General features: G+C 43.0%; 3 protein-coding genes across 9 annotated transcripts in view; all 3 read right to left on the bottom strand.

Annotated features, from left to right (window-relative positions):
* Positions 1 to 54: 54 nt before the first annotated feature.
* Positions 55 to 1,822, bottom strand: LOC6577942 (mediator of RNA polymerase II transcription subunit 15). Of its 2 annotated transcripts, XM_002003837.4 has the most exons (4): positions 1,714 to 1,822; positions 1,357 to 1,448; positions 1,172 to 1,270; positions 55 to 1,106 (listed from the first exon to the last, which is right to left on the bottom strand). In XM_002003837.4, the coding sequence occupies exons 1-4, from the start codon at positions 1,729 to 1,731 to the stop codon at positions 380 to 382; spliced, it is 936 nt and encodes a 311-aa protein (XP_002003873.1). In that variant the 5' UTR covers positions 1,732 to 1,822; the 3' UTR covers positions 55 to 379. The 2 variants fall into 2 exon arrangements, with proteins under 2 accessions (XP_002003873.1, XP_015021393.1); XM_015165907.3 differs by lacking the exon at positions 1,172 to 1,270.
* Positions 1,823 to 2,034: 212 nt separating this feature from the next.
* Positions 2,035 to 10,428, bottom strand: LOC6577943 (kinesin-like protein KIN-7I). 3 transcript variants are annotated; one of them, XM_002003838.4, is made up of 9 exons: positions 10,155 to 10,428; positions 9,627 to 10,093; positions 8,650 to 9,563; positions 8,366 to 8,521; positions 3,864 to 6,759; positions 3,273 to 3,788; positions 2,973 to 3,212; positions 2,305 to 2,904; positions 2,035 to 2,236 (listed from the first exon to the last, which is right to left on the bottom strand). In XM_002003838.4, the coding sequence occupies exons 1-9, from the start codon at positions 10,285 to 10,287 to the stop codon at positions 2,093 to 2,095; spliced, it is 6,066 nt and encodes a 2,021-aa protein (XP_002003874.2). In that variant the 5' UTR covers positions 10,288 to 10,428; the 3' UTR covers positions 2,035 to 2,092. The 3 variants fall into 3 exon arrangements, with proteins under 3 accessions (XP_002003874.2, XP_043865180.1, XP_043865181.1); XM_044009245.1 differs by lacking the exon at positions 8,366 to 8,521; XM_044009246.1 differs by lacking the exons at positions 8,366 to 8,521; positions 8,650 to 9,563; positions 9,627 to 10,093; positions 10,155 to 10,428 and adding an exon at positions 7,840 to 8,066.
* A 167-nt stretch (positions 10,429 to 10,595) lies between these two features.
* Positions 10,596 to 19,077, bottom strand: part of LOC6577944 (protein abrupt) — a 56,589-nt gene continuing 48,107 nt past the window's right edge. For all 4 annotated transcript variants that reach the window (XM_032728859.2, XM_032728860.2, XM_032728858.2 and 1 more), the window contains 2 exons: positions 13,344 to 14,054; positions 10,596 to 13,286 (listed from right to left, as the gene is read on the bottom strand). In XM_032728859.2, coding sequence (XP_032584750.1) covers positions 12,778 to 13,286; positions 13,344 to 14,054 — 1,220 coding nt within the window. In that variant the 3' untranslated portion in view covers positions 10,596 to 12,777. The remainder of the gene's footprint in view (positions 13,287 to 13,343; positions 14,055 to 19,077) is intronic.

Raw genomic sequence — 19,077 nt, forward strand, 5'->3', positions numbered from 1 at the left:
AAAAAAATATTGAATATGGAAAAGCTCCATATTGGAAATAAAAAACTTAATATCTATAATTATGCTCATTTATTCCTTTCTCATCTTATATCAATTTTGTTATGTACTTTGCACTATTAAATCTGTTCTTAAATATATGTATATGTGTAGATGCGGCAAACAATTAAATACATCGAACTTATCAAGCCCTTAATTTCCGTTTCAAATTTTAAAATTACATTTTCAATATATATACATAATTATGCATATATATATGAGGATGATTTACTTGAAGCTTCTTTTTAACATTTATTTATTACTAATAATAGAAGTGCTCGCCCAGGCCGTTCGTTACCTCCGCTTCAGTTTCAGCTTCAGCTGCAACTACAGGGATTGAACTTCACCCAGCCACCTCTTCGCTGACAAAGTCCAGCTTAACAACCTCTGCGGGCAGGCACTCCTCCACATCGTTCTCCTGCACATTTATCCTGTTCAGTGTCATCGACACATCGGGCCCGCACTTGAGACCAGCATTCGTTGAGGAGTTTGATGTGGTGCTCACCACATCCTCTGCTACTACAACGGCGCCCACTGCACCAGCTGTTACAGCTGTTGCTCCGACACTTGGCGACAATACTGAGCTATTTGAGTTGGCAGGCACAATGATTTGTTGTGTAGCAGTTGTCGCCACAATTGGCAGCGATGTCTGCTGCATCGCTGTCGTTGACGTGGGCTGCTGTATGATGATGTTCTCTGTGATGGTTGGCGTATTGGCGGCTGCTGCTGCAGCAGCTTGTGCTGCGGCTAAAGCTGCTGCTTTTTGTTGCTGCATTTGCTGAAATTGTTTGATTGTCACCGTTGTTGTTGTTGTTGTCGTTGATTGCTGCGGCTGCAATATAATTTGCTTTGCTTGTTGCTGCGCTTGTTGTTGCTGCGGCTGCTGCTGCTGTATGATGTGTGATTTGAATACGTGTTGCTGCTGCGGCTGCGGCTGCTGCTGCTGCTGGACAATTGGTAACTGTTGCACTGTTTGTATAACGTGTTGCACCTGCTGCACGGGCACTTGCTTTGCTGGTATGCCAGCATCCTCAAACGCCTTCTTCTTCAATGCCTGTCGTATTTGGGAGCTGTAGGAAGCAGAGTTTGTTTTATTGAGTTCATATTATTTCGTATCATGTTCTCTCGCTCTTACACTGTGCGATTTTTAATGCTTAAACTGATTTTGCTCAGATCATCGGAGAAGCGCATTATGGACGAGTGTAACATGTCAATTTCCTCATCTGTCCATTTACTGTGGCATAGCGAGGGAACATGAAATTCAGTTGTACTTCGTTCTTTATTAAAGCTCTTTTTCATTTATAGCCAACTCTCACTTACCCAGAGGGAGATTCGGCATTTGGATGCAATTGCATTGTCAGATCGCCGAGTCTGCTAAACGCTTGGCCCGCTGCCGTGAAAATTTCTCCAACCTATGCAAAACAACAAATATTTATATACGTGCATTCAAATCGAGTTTTTGTTTATGTTTAGCCTTAGCATGCGTTGCAAATTCAAAACAAACGCGCCCCATGAAGCAAAACATTTCGCTGGCATTCGCTTTCGAAGGAGTGAGATGAACTGAGCAAGGGACGCTCAGCCGCCAAAAATTTTGCAACGCACGTAGGAAAAGAGACATTTCAGTTGAAAAAATGCACTTAAACTAATTTTTAAAAACTGCGTGTGCTTTAAATATACCTTTGTTGCCGAATTCATGGCCCACTTAAGCAGAATCACTTTTTTTTAATACAAGATTTAATATGTGTGTGGTGGCTGGCCGATAGCTGCTCGATCTCTTAGCAATGCAACTCTTGTATTTTCAAGCTATCAAACGCGTTGTTATCGTTTATATCGATAAGCTCGCTGACAGTGTTGCCTCCTTAATTCACTTTATTGCACTGATGTAGGGGGCGCCAAAAGTAAATTTATTTAAATCATGAGTGCTTCAATTTAAAATGTAAGTGGTACAAATGGCACTCATTATCATAATTATACACTTAAACAAATATATCCTAAATATACATATAATCACTCAACGCTGTAATACTATGAAAAATAAAAAACACAAACAAACAATTTATTTTGTTGATGCTACAGCATCGATGCCAGCGACTTGACGTAGTTCATCCAGCTCATCCCGTCGCATTTTAAGTGCCCTTTTGGCGTATTCATATTTGTTGGAAAGCGTGGAAATTTCCTTCCTTTGCGCCTCTAATTGGGACTGTAAATGTAAAACAATTTGGAATAGTTTTTACTGTTTAAATTATTCGGAGGTATTAAGACGTGTACCTTAAGAGCGCTGATTTGACCAGCTGTTTGGGACGATATATTGGAGGTATCGTTATTTTCATTTTGTCTTAACTGATTTTCCAAGTCTTTTATTTTATTATATCGATGACGACACAGTTGTATGCTATCATGGAACTTATCAGTCATCTTTTTTAACTCCGCCTCTAAAGTGGATTCCGTTTGAGTCTCAACCGTTTTTCCCTCAACGGGAGTTCGGCTACTGGCCGTGATGGCTGCAGAAGCAGTGTAGACGTTTATTTTGCTCATAAGTTCCGCGTTCTTTTGTTTTATACGCTTGATTTCATCACGCGCTTTGGCTTGTTCATCAAGGAGACGTTTTTTTAATAAAGCTGTCTCCTCCTTCAATGGATGGTTCTTCAACTCAATATTTAAAGCAGTCACCATGCTTTCCTTTATGAACAGCTCGCGCTGACAATCCTGCAGCTTTCGGTCAAGTTCCGCACAGTTGCAATTATTATCCACGGGATCCGTCATGCAGCCCACATGACGGCAATCATTCCAATAGGACTGACGCCTTCGTTCATCGTGTGTGCTAATTCGTCGATTTCTGCGCACCTCAGAATCAATGCTCACAGATTTCTATGGGTAAGACATACGTCTAATAATTAAAAATATTCGCAAGTTACGATAAAAAAAAAACTTTCTACCCTGGGCTGGTTGAAATCACGATCCACACTTCGTCTAGCACCAGGCGATGTACTCGATGCGCTTGAGTCAAATGAGGTATTGCTGCCATTAGTTTTCATTCGTAACTCTGCCTCCAGCTTCTTGAGTATCTCCGTGGTGGTGCAAAGTTTCTCCTCCAAGCTGCGCTTATCCTCCAAAAGACTAGAAATTGTATAATCCAGGCGTTTACGTTCTTCGTCAAAGATGCTTCTGTTCGCTATCTGCATTCGTGCAGTGGATGGTGACATAAGTATATAACAAATAAACAATTGAGAACTTACCTGAGAAGCGCGAAGATTATCAATATCTTTTTGTAAGTTTTCTTTTTGCAATCGCAATTCATCAACAGTTTTATTATCTCCTGCAAGCGCCGTCGCCAGCCGCTCCTCCAGCTGTACGAAAGATATCTTTTGTTGTTCGGAAGCTGTTTTCATGGCATCGCAGCTTGCTTCCATGGCGTTTAGCTTGTTCTGGAGTTCAGCTTTATTTTCATGGAAACGGCGCTCTTGATGCCTCAATTGCTGCTGCAAAGCATCGCAATTTGCTTCCTTATCCAGTAATCTCGACTGTAGCTCAGCATTAGCCTCTTCTAGTCGTTCTTTATGCACCAGAAGTTGAGTAATTTCTCCCTCTAGGCGTGATTTCTCCTCTTCGAGTCTAGCATTGCCCTCTTCGAGCCTGATTTTTTCATTTTCGATTCGATTTTTGATTTCTTCGAGTTTTTCTTTGTCCACCTGAAGCCGAGTTGTGCTTTCTTGAAGTCGAGCTGCCTGCTCTCGTTCCCTTTTCAGAAGATCCTGTACATTTAATATATTTCTCAGATTAACTGTGAGCTGATTGCGTAAGGCATTCGCCTTTAGGTTTTGACTCACCAGTGAATCAAGTCTCGATTGCAGCTCCCCCTTCGCGCTTTCCAGGTCCACCAATTTGCGTTCGAATTGTTGAGCCTGTTGCACTATTTCCGCCTCCAGTTTTTGTAGTTTATTCATTAACTTGGACTGTTGGGAGCACCCCTGTTGCAAATCCAAGTTCAGCTTTTCAACTTCAGCCTTTCGTGTTGTTAGCTCATTGTTAGCCGATGACAATTCACTTTCAAGATTCTCCACTTTATGAGCGAGCTTTATGTTGAGATCGTTTTTCGCACAAAGATGAGTTTTGATTTCTTCATGGTCCTGCAGAAGTTTCTCCAAATCAGAAGCCTTTAGATTTGCCTGCCGCAGCTCACTTGAAAGGACTTCAATCTTGGCATTTAAAATTTCAATTTTTTCCTCATAGTCAATCTTTTCATTAGCATACGCACTCAGCTCAGCATGCAACTGTTGCGCCATGCTCTTCTCCTGTTCCCGTTCATCCTGCACCTTGAGCAGTTCATTGCTCAAATGTTCGATCCTCAGCTCGCTCTCAGCAACAGACGACTGCAAGGTGCCCTTCTCTACCTTCAGCTTCTCCAAAGTAAGCTCATGCTCGGTCTTCAGCCGCTCGTACTCATGAATTTGCGATTCGTACTTCTCGCGAAGCAGCTGCAGCTGATCATTAGACGATGTGACCAATGCATGCTCTCTCTGTGCGTCCTGTTCCTTGCTGCTCAATTGAGCTGTCATCTGTTGCACTAGCTTCTGGCTTGCATCATACATTGACTCCAGATCTTGCTTCTCCTTAACCAATTGATCGACAGCTAGATTATTCGCACTCTTGACAGACATAATCTCAGCTTCGCTATCGGCGCTCAGTTTGGCACAACGCTCCTCAGTCGATGATAATTGTATTTGCAATTCCTGCAACAACGCTTCGTAACGGTCCTTGCTCTCCTCCCATTCAATATTGTATTTGCGCAGATTTTCACGATACTCACACTCGCTGAGCTCAATTTTCTGTAAGTACTCGAGCTGAATGTTATTCAGATGATCCTTATTCTGTTTCTCCATCGAATTCAGCTCCTTTTTGGCATTATCCAGTTCGATTTGCAGCTCGGTGACACGTTTCTCGTGTTCCTCCTTTAAGCGCTCCAGTTCTGACGGCTGTGTAAGACGCTGTCTTAATGCTTCGGCAGCTTCTTCAGCCTTCAAGCAACGCTCGAGCAGCTGTGCATTAGACTCCTGAAGTTTATCGATGCGATTTGCATCTTCTGTCAATTTGGCAGCTTGCTGCTCGAGTAGCCCCTGATTCGTCTGAGCATTGGCTTGTAATTCCGCGTGTAATACGTCCATGGATATAAATCGGTCGTTTAGCACGTGTAGCTCAGACTGAATCTTTTCAATCAACTCATCCTTCAGCTGGATTTGGGATTGCAGGCGATTAACCTCAGCATTCAAATCAGATAACTTGGCTGCAACATCCTCGTTGCTTTGCCTCGACATACCGTCCTCTTCACTCATCAGAGTCTGTGCGCTATTTGACATGATCTGGCTCTCGTTGATAGTGTTCTCTTTGACTTTCTCCTGCAACTCCTCGTAGACCATTGTCATTTCGGCATGCTGCTTCTCGAGCGATTCGATTTGCCGTTGATAGTCTTCAACCTTGTTGACTATCACCGACTTCTCCAGCAGTGCCGACTCCAGATTCGTCATCTGCTCACGCATCTCATTAATCGTGCCTTCCGTTGCATCTATAAGACTGTTCTTCTCAGCAACTTCACTCTCCAGTTCAGCGATATGAGAGAGCAGCTGCTCGATCCTCTGGTCCTTTTCAACGCTCATTTTATCTGTTGCTGCTTGATGCTGTTGCAACTCCTCTTGTAGCGCGTTGCACTGTTCGCGGAGGCTGTCACCCTCCTGCATGCTGTCAACCAGCTGATTCGACAGATCTTCGTATTCGTGCTGCATTTCATTATACTTGGCCTCCAATTGTGCTAGATTCGCGATGAGTTCATCATTGTGTGCCCTCAGCTGCTCCAGAAGTACGGACTTATCTTCTTCATTTGTGGTCTGCAGCAGCGTCTGTTGCACCTGCTCGAATGATTCCTTCAACGCGCTAATCTCCTGCTGCAAACTTTCATTTTGAAGCAACAGCTTTCGATGCTCCTCCTCTGAAGCCGCAGTGGCTTGCTCGAGCAGTTCATAATCCTGCTGTAGCTTTTGGTACTTTACCTGAATGGCATCGTACTCGGCCTGCATTCTTCGTATGACCGCATCCTGCTGTTGCTGTGCAATCTCCAAGTCGACGCATTTCTCCTGGAGCACAGTCTTGGCTTCCTCGGCGGAGATGACATCGCGGCTTAGACGGTCACATAGCTCCGACTTTTCAGCCACATCCGTTTCCATCTGCCTGTAGGCGCTCTGCACAGTTTCCAGCTGAGCACGCGTGTTGGCGATCTCCGCACGCAGCTGTTCCCGTTCAGAATCAATGACCTGGGCGGCATCACCGTTAGATGTTGTCTTTTTAAACTCCTCTAGCATGCGCTCCAGATCCACACACTTGTCACAGATGCGCTCGCAACTGACTTCAATCTCCGGGCACATGGAACGCATATGATCCTCCTTGCTGTTGCGTAGCACATCCTTCGACAATTCCTTGAGTGTCTTCTCCAGATTATCTATCGTGTCCACCTTCTCAGATAGCACCGACAGCAGTTCATTTTCCCGTAACTTCGACTTTGATTTATGGTTCTCGAACTGAAACTCTAAATCGATTGCAGCACGATTTTCCATCTCCAGCCTTTCAACAATTTGCTTCAACGTCTTCAGCTGCTCCTCGTACTGCTCGATTTTTGTGTCGGCGGCTTGCTTCGACTTGGTCAGGGCATCTACCTCGGCCTGAAGGGCTTCACAGCTGAAAAGAAAGAAAGCAAATAGTATCGATGGCAGATCAGATCATAATAGCTTAATTATAAAAGTGAATTCTGGAGTACAAACACAAATTGTTCAAAGAAACGCACAACTTTTAAGTTCGCTTGGCCGTTGTGGCTGGGATCTACTTTTCCGGAACGTGCATTAATTATAGCGAGCCACCTATAAATAGAGACGGCTGCAGCTGCCTGCAGATGCTCCCAGACAGTCTTCCAGTTGAGGTTGGAGCTATAACAAATAGACACAGCACACACACACGCACACATACACGCGAGCATATTTACAAATATAAAAAATCATTTGCTGTGCTTGTTGCATTCGCTTTTACTCATGCATATACATATGTATATATATATTTACTCACACACTACTTAAGTTTGGTTGAGGGCCAATTTACTTGTGAGTTACATCAGAGAGCATTTGGGTATAGAGTAGTTATGAGACTGGCTGAAGACGTCATCGATCGATGTGTGCGTCGAGCGGTAGGTGCGGTGCGGATTGTTGGACAGCTGCGTTCGAAGTAAAATGACTTCTGGAGCAACAACATTTATCGACGAAAACAACGTCAAATGGTTTATTGTTAAGATCGTTTTTGCTTATCGCATTCGCGCTCAGTCAAACGTCAGGGCGATCGGCTGGGCCAAAAATTATTCGCGAAACCCGCTTCCATCACCTATGCATGTATAGGTGTAGTAGTTCAGTGCTATCAAAACAAAGCGCTCGCTTAACAACAACAGCTGTGTGAGTGGGCTTTGCTAAGCATTTGTTTATCTTCCAGCCAGCTTGATGCAGCTCGTGCGGGCCTCTCGCTCACGTCGTTGTCGGCAACTGATTCAGAGAAGACGAAACGAAACGAACGCCACATAATAGAAGAGACGCCAAACAGAAGTTCAACACGAGTTGACTTCAGGCATAGGTAATGGAGCGCACCTGAAGTGGTGAATTGAGCATTCAAATTGAAAGCCAACGTAAAAGTTTTATTGAGGATACAAATTGAATATATTTTTAAAAATAAAACAAAACATTTTAAAAAAATATGAAACACGAAAAATCAAGTACATACTCCATTGAATCCATCGGAATGCGCTGAATTGTTCTAAATATATGTGTGTTTCCAACTGTTAATCCGTGAGCTTATTTGCTGTTATAAATATAATCAAATATAATATCTAGAGACTTGAAATTATTATAGTAGACTGGTCTGTTCGATGCCGTAGATGTTAATGTGACTGAGATCATAATAATTTCTGTGTATGGTAGCTCACTTTTGACGCATAGTTCAAAGCCTACTAGAAATATGTGGATATTAACTATTCTCAAATTTGAGAAAAAAAAATCCTAAAATTGTTGGGTTTGCAAAATTATTAAAGAAGGAAGTAGTAGAACGAACAAACACATCAGAGCTATATAGTGCTCAGTAAGCGAAAGCAGGAAATGAATCGCTTTCTGCGTATGTACGAATACCAGAACCCCACAGGGGTAAATTCCGAGTAGAGGGCACTTGACCTCCACATATAATGACATCAAATCATTAAAGAAAATCGCACTTCCGTTCGCTCTGGAATCATGCTAGTTAGGATGCAACTCACCGCTCGATTAGATTGACTCTCTCAGACTGCAGCTCATCAACTTGAGCTGTAGCCACAGCAAATTTGTTATTTAGGTCCTCCCACTCGTTACCAATGTTCTGCTCTAGCTTCACGAACGTTGATAATTCCACAAGATCACGCTCGATCATTTGCTTACTACACATGTTTGGGATTTATGTTTGATGGGAGCATGCGAGCGATTATGATTAATATGAAATATATGAGATTATTAGTTGAGTGAGTTTGATGATGACGTGATTTATGATATTCTAGGCTTCATATACCTGCGTTCATCTCCTTGCGATATGCGGGGAGTTAGGCTCAGAGGAGGAAGGATGCGACTATTGGTCATCGGGTCCGGGACATCTCCAAAGTTGAAGTCAGCAGAGGGTTTAAACTCTTCCTCCTCGGTTACTTCCAGAGACTTCATAATGTTTATTGTTTTGGGCGCATTTAAGCCGGGTCGGTGGCTCAAATACGGAGTTGAGGGATTGAAAGTGGGCTTCGGCAAACCCGAAAATTTGCGCTGTCCATTGAAAGCAAACGCAGCCGTTGGACTCGGCGCGGCGGCCTCGTCGCCGTTGGCTGCCACAGGGTGTGGATTCGATGTGGCTGGACACCATGTGCGTCGACGATTCTTATTGCGGTTATCAGCGATTGTATTGCTGCTTATTATTTTCAACGTATCCGTCTTGATCCTTTGCTCCAAGAGCCGCACCTTGATCTGGCTCTCATTTCTGCGCTGCTCCTCAGCTAAACGATCCTTGAGCTCCTTAATTTCGCGCTCTAGGCGCTTCATCATGGTCGCATCGGAAACAATTTCATTCATTTGTGGTTTAGAGCGGATTTTCTTTGCGCGCATTGCGAAATTCAGTGTCGACTGAGATTCCTCCAAAATTGAGGGCTTGATGCTGCATATTATGGACGTAAAAGCGTTCCCACCCAGCGATGCTTGCAATATACGCGTCAGCTTCGAGTCCCGAAAGCTAACATATTTATTCTCCTCGTTCTCAGCCAGACTCTTGATCACATTGCTCAGGAAATGAAGACTCTTATTGATGTGTCCGCCCTCCTTCAGGCGAGCGCCACGCGCCCCCGTCTGATCGGCACGCTCAGAGCCCGCCAAATCCACCAGGTTAAGCAGGCTTTGAATAACAGCATCGTCATCATTCCGATCCGTTTTACGCGACTCAATGATCTACAGAAGCAGAAGAAATATATATCTTATACATGAAAATATAATAACAAAATTGGGGCTTACGATGCGAAATATGGCATGTGAACGACTGGAGCGTTCATTCATATTGGTTTCACCCACAGTGCGCTCCTTGTTGCCCATGCACAGGAACTGTAGCAGGTCCTCCTCGCTGGTAATGATGCACTCTTCACAATTGACGTGTACCATGCCGTTGCTCTCGTGAATCTTGAGATCCTGATTCTTCTTATTGAGCAAATCGTAGATCTTCTCGTTGTAAATCTCAATGTAACCGACCCGCAGCAAAAAGTCGCGGTCATTGTGGCGAGCAATCTGTTTAAAGATCTCCTTTGCAGCCAGAACCATTACACCAGGATTTTGCTCATCGCCCATCATTGTGTACGTCTTGCCCGACGAGGTTTGACCGTAGGCAAAGATTGTGCCATTGAAGCCCTTCATGCACGCTTCAATAATGTGTTTGGCCATGCAATCGAATACAATTTGATTGTTCGTATCCTGGTCGAAGACATAGTCTGCAAAGGCAGATTCAGTAGATGCATCTCAAGAGAGAGAGGGCTTTTGTCTTTCACTTACCGAAGACGCAGGGCTCGGACTGGCCATCGATGATCTGAATGGTGCGATTGTCCTTCACTTGCCACAATGTGGTCTTGTCCTGCTCGCATGGACGCACCTTGATGCACACCTGTATGGCGTTTTTAGCGGACATATTTAAACAAAAACACAATTAGACAATTTTTCCAAGATATTTTTTAAATAAAGAACGACACTACTCGACGCACGAACTATTTTCATATAACATTTCTTTACAGTTAATTCGAAACAAATGCCGCTTCGAGCTTCTTCTTTGTCGTTTGACACTCACGACCGCAGCAAGCGTCTTTATCGAAATCGATATCATTGCTTTCATAAATACTGAAATGTTATCGCCCAGATCGCATTCAGGGCTGCACAATTGATCGTTCCGTTATGTTAAAAGTGAAATTCAAATTTAAGATGGAAATGAAAATCAGTTGGTTGGTTCTTTTCAACGCATTTTTATTGTAATTTTAATAAATATTTATAACTTTCTAAGCACATGGATCTCTACTTAAATTGCTTATGTAACTTTTATTTAACTAACTCGTTTAATTCTAGCGACTTAATTGCATACTGTGTGTGAGTGTGTTTGTTGGTGGTTTTTGTGAGTGCATTTCAGGTTTGTCTTTTAAAATGCATATTGCAGTGGGCATGCTTGAAATGAAACAAATATAAGCACAACCAAGGTAAATGGACAGTGAGTGAGAGATGTAAACAAATATAACATATTTGTATATACTTATAACTTGCTTTATTTATATATAATATAATTTATTTTCTACTCATTTTCCATATTCAATAAAATTTATGCTAAATATTTGATGACTCGTGTAATTTAGTTCAGGAAACACAATTACAAAGCGACCAAAAAATATATATATATATATATGTGTATATGTATATGTATATTCAAGATTGCGCGCTTAAATAATAACATAGTTAAATTAATTGAGGTAGAAAATTACTAAAAATTAACACATATTCATAATTATAATAAGGCAAGTGGGAGAGTTTTCAACTCTTGTAGAGTTTCCTCTTCAAACTAACAATAAAACTAGTAAAATTTTGGGTATATTCAAACTAAATGTACATGTAGGAGGAAATCGGACATATAATAACATGAAGAAACCTTTCAATTTATTTTAGTGCAATTCGTGTTTTTCATTTTTCATTTTCTTTTGTGCTTTGTATAAATTAAGAGTGAACTGAGTATGTTGAGGTATTTGATTCAGTTACATTTAACCCCAAAACAAATTGGTTTGCAATTAAAACTATACACACATATATAAACGTATATATGCATACAAATGCATGTGTATATGTATTTGTAACTCTCTTTTGTATAAATAATATATGAAATTTACATTGCCTGAAAATCGTTTTTATATCTATAATATTAAATTGGCTTGAGTTTTTCTAGCTTTCTTTTTCTGATCTTGATGCTTTTCTTTTTATTTAATTTTTTTTTTTTCTTGCACTCATCCAATGGAGAACCTAAAACTAGGCAGCTGTCAAGTCTGCTGTGAAAGTTATATGCATGTATGTATGTATATGTATGTTATAAGCAAGTCTGACCATAACGAACGCAGAGCTATATGGAAGATATATTACGATGGATGGTTCACACAATTTCATTCAGCTGAGGTAGTTTGGTTGTTCTGCGTGTATTCCTGAGATATGGTTAGCATTATAAATAGTATATATATGCATATATATGTATATGTATATAGGTAGGCTGTGGCATGGCACATCTGAATTGTTTCTCTTTCACAATAACACACACATATACATTTCAAAAACTGAGACGGATTTTCGTAGAGTATTCAATTGGAGTATGCGTATAGTCCGCTTAAATGCTTTCTTTGCTTGCTTGCTTCTTAGCTATTTACAGAATTGAATTGCTAACACTAAAATCTATATGTATCTGTATATATTTACCTAGATCTAGGTTTATGTTTAGGTATTTTGGAGTTGAATTTGAAACTGTCTTGGTTCTTGCATTCCTAAACTGCATTTTTACATACACACAACAGGTACATGTGTATATATATAGTTGTATAAAGCATATATATGTTATATATGGATTAGTTTGTATATGTATGTGAGTATATTTATGCTTATCTCCTTTCTATTCCAACCCACATATGTAGGTATTGAATAGCAGCTTGTTCTGATTCCGTCTTTGAAAAGCACAACATAGATTCTACTATATATATAATAAACGCAGCACATGTCATGATATTATTTCATGAACTGTTTTTAGGTCCTAGGTAACTATCGTAACTATCGTATGCATATATATTATATTGTACACGTAAACTGGTATACATGAGGATAAGGCTACTCGTTACAAATGTTCCATTTTCTGGGTATACAACTGTTCACGACGAAGACGACGACGAGGTTGATTCTTCGAGTTACGATATACGAATATCGTAAAACATCTATTGTTCTTCTAAATGCGACATGCGAATACCGAAGTATCCTAATATCGTAATATCTTTTGCTCTCTTATAAACGACCCGCTCTCTTTAGCTGTGTATGCATGTTTCTCTCTTCCCTTTCTCTCTCTCTCTCTTTCTCTGTCTGTCTTTGTGTGTGTGTGTGTATTGCCTCTAGCTTATGTGTGATGCACGCCCTCATCCTCAGAGAAATTATCCTCGGCGTCGGAATTGTTTGCCTCATTGTTGCTGCCCGACTGATTGTTGTTGTCGAGGCCCAGGCCCAAGTCCATGGGCTCTGACCCATCCCGTCGTATCTCAGCCTCGGCATCCACATCCACTTCATCGGGCTCCCCACCCGCGCCAGCGCCCAGATTGCCATGCATATGGGCCATCGAGCTGAGCCCCAGCGCTCCGTTCGCATCAGGTGAGAGGCTGTTCGCGTGCTGCTGCTGTTGCTGCTGCTGTTGGTCGCGTCTCAGGATTGGCTCAATGGAGAGTCCAGCGGCGCCGTGGCCGAAGCCACTCGCTGCTGCGCCAGCCGCGCCGGCCAGCTTGCTTAGGTCGAACTGGGCTGGCAGCAGACCCGCCGGCAGTTTGTCCAGACTGTGACCCATGGCATTCAGCTGCGCCATTTTGGCGGCATGCAACGCCGCTGCAGCCGCATGCTCCTGCGTCATGCCCATGCCTGCAACAGAGAGAAATGTCATCAACTGGAAATCAACGCGAATTCCCGCAAACTCACCGAAAGTATTCTCCGTGATGAACTGCAGATAGGTGTCCAGCAGCGATTGCCCCGCGTTGCTGCTGCCGCCGGCAGCGGCGTTGAGTTCCTTCTGCTGGCCAATGGCAGCCGCTGCAGCTGCCGCCGCCGCAGCCTCGGTCCGCATGCGCGAAATGGTGGTGTTGGCATGCCCGAAGTTGCTCAGCAGGCTCTCGTGGTAGCGGCTCAGGTCGTTGGCATTGTTGCCGTAGAGCACGCTGCCGGTGGTCAGATCCTCGGGGTCGTCGTCGGAGTCATCGGCGTCGTCCAGGGGGCCGCCGCTGGCATTGCTCAGGTCCAGCTTCTGGGAGCCGTTGCCGCCGTTGCCGGCGCCGCCGCTGCTGCCGCTGCCACCGGTGGGCGAGGCACGGGCGCGCAGCTCCGCGGGCGATATCTTGACGCCGGCCTTGGCCAGCAGCCGCGAGGCGAGATCTGGATCGAAGGCGCTCGGCATGGGCAGCACGGGCAGATCCTTCGTGGAAATGCCGCGATGCTGCCGCGACATGTGCGAGTGCAGCGAGTTGCGCGACTTGGCCACGGTGCCGCACAGCACGCACCGGTAGCCGGGGCACACCGTGTGCTTGTCCTCCAGGTGGGTGCGCAGCGTGTGGGCCGAGCGATAGATCTTGCCGCACTTCGGGCAGGGTCGCGGATCTGTGGCACGCACGCGCATCTCCAGCGAGCGACGCGAAACTGTTGATGGAACAAACACATAGATGTAAGTAAATCAATGCTGCATAACTGCAAATATTTGCGTAGACAAGATTCATTGAATAAGCGATTCATTCACTCGACTTTTCTTCGTTTGCTCTTTATTATTAAACAAAAACATAATCGCCCCATCGAGGCGTACATAAATTGAGGATACATTTCTTGCCTTTACGAGCTACGCGTTCTCCAAACAATTGGCCAAACTAAAAAAATATATATATATATAGTCAGATATACATATATATATATTCCTATGTATAGAAATTATAATAGATGTAGGAGTACACATGTACACATGCATATGTGCATATGTATTTGCTATGGGCCACACAACTGTAAAATTGTCCGTGTCGAAATGGAATATAAGACGTTTTCTTCTTCTTCTTCTTCTTCTTGTTTGAGTTTTTGTTTTGTTTTAATTTTAGTTAGTTTTTCTTTTTCTTTTTATTTTTCTTTTTGATTAACATTATAGGAACCTTTTTACGTATGCTTTTCTCTCTTGATGCTCTTGCGACATACTTATATACGAAACTAGAAATCAAATGACAATTTTGAGCTCTTTGGAAATTTTTCTCTAATAAAATTTGCAACTTCTCACTTGTCTAAGTGTGTTTGTGTGTATGTGTGTGTATTTTATGTTTATTTTTTGGTTTTTCTTAATTCTTTTGTTTTTTTTTGTTTTTTATCTTGGCTAAAAATATATTACGCAGGCACATTCTATTTTGTAGTATCATTATAATTAATTATAATAACTATTTATAATTGTTTCTGCTTGGTATTCAGCTCATATTTATCTACAAATACCTTGTTTCATATACTAAATATATATCATATATATTGTTTATACGCTTATACGGTAGATAGTATACTATGAATTGTGTATGCAGCTCTCTTGCGCTTCGTTCCTATGTACGTATAATACTGGAGTTTAGTGGAGTTCCTAGTGCCATGTAAAGCGCCATCTAGCGTGTAGTAGTAGTAGTAGTAGTACGTTATCCAGCAGCGACTACACTTTACTAAAAATTACATTTAACTTGCAGCTCTGCTACGCCTCATAGGTATGTGTCCAGTGAGTTAGTGTCTCTATGTGTGTGTGTGTGTGGGTGTGTAAGTTTGTTTACTAAATATGGAATTCATTATTATTCATATAATCATCTCTGGGCTCTTTCTTTACAGTGTAAAACTAGCTTTGCATGTTGTACATATATAAAGTTGCACATACGCAGTAGTGGAAGTACGAATATGTACTAGTGTTAGTATAGTATACTATGCTTCTTTTTTTAATATAGGAACGTAATAATTGTTGTATGCCAGCCTCAAGTCGCTTCAGCCACATTGCCAAGAAATTTCAAATTAAATAAATGCGAAGAAAATAAATTGCAAACAAAATTTTCCTTTTTAAACATAACTGAATATATATTGTTTGCTATGCTCAAGCTAGACCCGAAGAATTATCCTTGAAATGAAACCGTTTTTGGCAATAAAAAATGAAATTGGAATAGCTTTCAATTTGGCCCAGTGGAGTGGCTGTTGGCGCTGCCGGCTCGATCGAGTCTAGTACTACGCTTTCTTTGCTTATTCTGTTGTCTTTGGCTATCTACGATAGACGCGAGTGTCCCGAGTTTGGGGCTTAGGATTATTGTCGCCTTTTGACCAGCTAGCAGCAACCTAGAGAAGCATTTGTGGCCGCCCCTAGTGCGAGTATCTGCGGGCATATTGGCTCTGGAAATGTGTGTGCCGGGGGGGCGTGCCGTCGGGCGACACCAACTAGTTGGCCGCTTCGCTCTTGAATTTGAAGTCGGGGCCGCCGGCGAAGGGGCCGCCAGAGGAGCGCATCGCCTTCATTTTGGCCCACTGCAGCGTGTGCTTGATGCGCATGTGGTTGCGCACCGAGTTGGGATGGGCGAAGCGACGGCCGCACTCGATCACCGGGCAGACGGGACTGTCGCGCGGATAGTGCCTGTCCAGGTGCTGGCGGAAGACGCGCTGCTCCAGCGGCGTCTCGCACAGCGGGCAGGGCAGCATGTAGTTGCTGCCAGCGTTGCTGCTGCTGCTGTTGTTGCTGCTGCCACCGGCTGCAGCGGCAGCGGCCGCAGCCGCCGCAGCAGCAGCGCCGCTGGTGCTGCTGGCCAGGGCAGAGGCTGTGGCCGAGGCAGTGGCAGTCGCTGCTGCTGCTGCTGCTGCAGCCACTGCTGCTGCCGAGGGGTTCTGGAATATATCGGGAAAGTCGCGCGATCGACTCAGGGCAATGGTGCGTGCCATAAACAGATTGGCGGTCAGCTGTTGCTGGTGTGACACGGAAACGGATTGCTGCAGCTCATCCAGATATTGCTGCTGCTGCTGCTGTTGATGTTGATGTTGCTGCTGCTGCTGCTGCTGCTGCTTGAGATGTGGGCGATGTTCGCTCTGTTGCTGCAGCTGCTGCTGCTGCTGCTGTTGTTGTTGCTGCTGCTGTTGTTGCTGCTGCTGTTGCTGCTGCTGTTGCTGCTGCTGACGATGCTGTTGCAGGGTTTGGTAGAGCGTCGACTCACTGGCCTGATAACTCCGTTTCATGGTCAGCGAAATGGCCGACGAGGCCGAGCTGGAGCGTTCGTCCTGATTGTAATCCTGCTCCTCCTCGCTGTCGTTCCAGGAGCGCGCCGACGGCGTGGGCGATGAATTTGTCGAGCGATTCTTCTTGAACATGCGATCGTTGTTATTATTGTGGCTAATGGTATTGTTATTGTTGTTATTATTATTGGTGTTGTTGTTGTTGTTGTTGTTATTGTTATTGTGGCTGCGTCGCTCGAAGAGCTGCGCCAGCTGCGGCCGCTGCATCAACTTGGCCAACTTGCACGCCGCTGGCTGACGATCGGCGGCATGCGCCTCGTGCGGCTGCTCCTCGACAGGCACCTCCATGGCCTCCTGCTTGATGCTCGCCTGCTGGCTGCTGAGGAACGTACCTGCAGTTGGATACAGTTCGCAGTGTTGCGGGAGGTCAATTGAGAATCAGAAATCAGTTGGCTCTAAGCTAAAACATTTCGTTATGCAGTTGCAAATGCGTCTCACCCAATTTAGAGTGCGTGTGTGTGTGTGTGTGCTTTGTGTGTATATACGTGTGTGTGTGTGTGTGTGTAGTCTTCCCATTGACAGCAGTTGCAGGCATTTGGCAGCAGAAACAACAACAACAACAGCAGAACTGAATTATCCTCCTAACTGCATTACAATTTCTTTTGCTCCAATTGTATTATTTCCATTTCTTATAGAATTTGTATCGATATTAATCAGATTTGAGCCAATTGCAATTTTATTTCGGTTATTCGCTTTTTTTTTTTGGTGCCGGGGGAAACATTCAGTTCTAACAGTTCCAATTGCTTTTACTACCCATCCACACACATTGATCGTCCAGTTATTGCCAATTCGGTTCACTTAACTTAGGAGCTTTTGTGAAAATCATACTTAATACACATTCGGATAGATATTGAGATTTATTTAACAGGCAGGCAAGCAAATGTTTCTATATATGTATGTATGTCTAGTTTGGCAAACGGTGCAAATTACATCAATTTTAAATATTTTTAATAATTCAAATACATATATATTATATACAAAATATATGAGATCTTAAAATATTACAAACAAAATTAATTAAATAAAATAATGTATGTAAGTTATGTAATTTATATCATAAGGCAGCGAAACTCACAAAGATTTCAATTTCAGTCAAGAAATGACACATAGATGGTGCTAATAAACAAAATTTTACAGATGACTTTAAGCAGTCGTCAGACCTAGAACGTGCTACGTTTTAGATTTACATATAGTCTCTTAGATTTATATTCGTTTATTTTAGGGAGTTTAGATCAATTTTGATTATTGTCTATAATTTGAATTTCTTTCGAACAAAAAGTGATCCCCTCGCCATTTAGAATTATCGGTACTCGACTATAAAGTCAAGTTCCTCTCAGATTTAGATTTATTTATTTAATAGACTTTGGTTCAATGGAGTCCAAATAGTTAATGTGTGCTGGAAATTATATAATTAAAAAAAAAAAAAAAACTGGTTTTCAAAAGTTACTAAAGTTGTATTCGAAAAAAAATGGTATCGAAAAATGTAGATTTCCCAGATTTCCATTTTAGAGTGCCTTTCAGCTGTTTGCGCCCAATCATTTATCCGTTTGCTCGTAATCCCAGCACACCCGAAAGGATTAGATCAATTTGGAGACCGTGACAAAAGCCATTCGCATTGAAAGCGAGCCGAAGTGTGAGTCGAGGTGCAGAAGGTTTGAGGGCACGGCATATCGCGTGCCACGCTATCATTGGGAGATTTGGCGAACAACTCTATATATATGACGTGCAGGCACACCATATGCCAATTGGCATGGGTCAGAGTGGGGCTGATGCATTCGCATTTGTGTATCGTTTTCAATATTCGATAATAATAAATATTTGAAAAATAGAAACGCAATTAAGCAGCAGCAGGGCGCTGCCAGACCATTTCCACACACATGTATTGAGTCAGAGATTTGCATTGTACACACACACACACACACACCCAGAAGCTATTAGGGGCGTGTCTCTGGGCGATATGCTCATATGGCAAACGCCATTTAGCCAGGCTCGGGCCATGACGCAAGAGCGCCCAAAATGAAATCAAATTAAACAATTTTCTTTTTGCCTTTGTGCGTGACAACTCAAGGGAAAATGCAAACAGAATTTGTTGCACACATAAATATATCAATATATGCACACACACACATGCATGCATGCATATATATATTGTATATATATTGTCTATCTCAAGTGAAAAATATAATAAAATTGAAAATAGCATACGATGCCATCTTTGTATATACCTGTCAAAGCCGTCGTGGCTATATACTAATCTGCATGCATATAGCCGCATGCAACATGCCGCATGCCGCATGCCCCCAAATGTGGCTGCCTCATGCTGGACTCCTTCTGAGCCACTCGATTGGCTGCAGCTGAAGATGGCCCTGGCTTCGGCCTGGCTAAGCGACGCAGA

Source organism: Drosophila mojavensis, unplaced genomic scaffold (assembly GCF_018153725.1).
Source record: "Drosophila mojavensis isolate 15081-1352.22 unplaced genomic scaffold, ASM1815372v1 contig_49, whole genome shotgun sequence".
In the NCBI taxonomy this organism is placed as follows: domain Eukaryota; kingdom Metazoa; phylum Arthropoda; class Insecta; order Diptera; family Drosophilidae; genus Drosophila; species Drosophila mojavensis.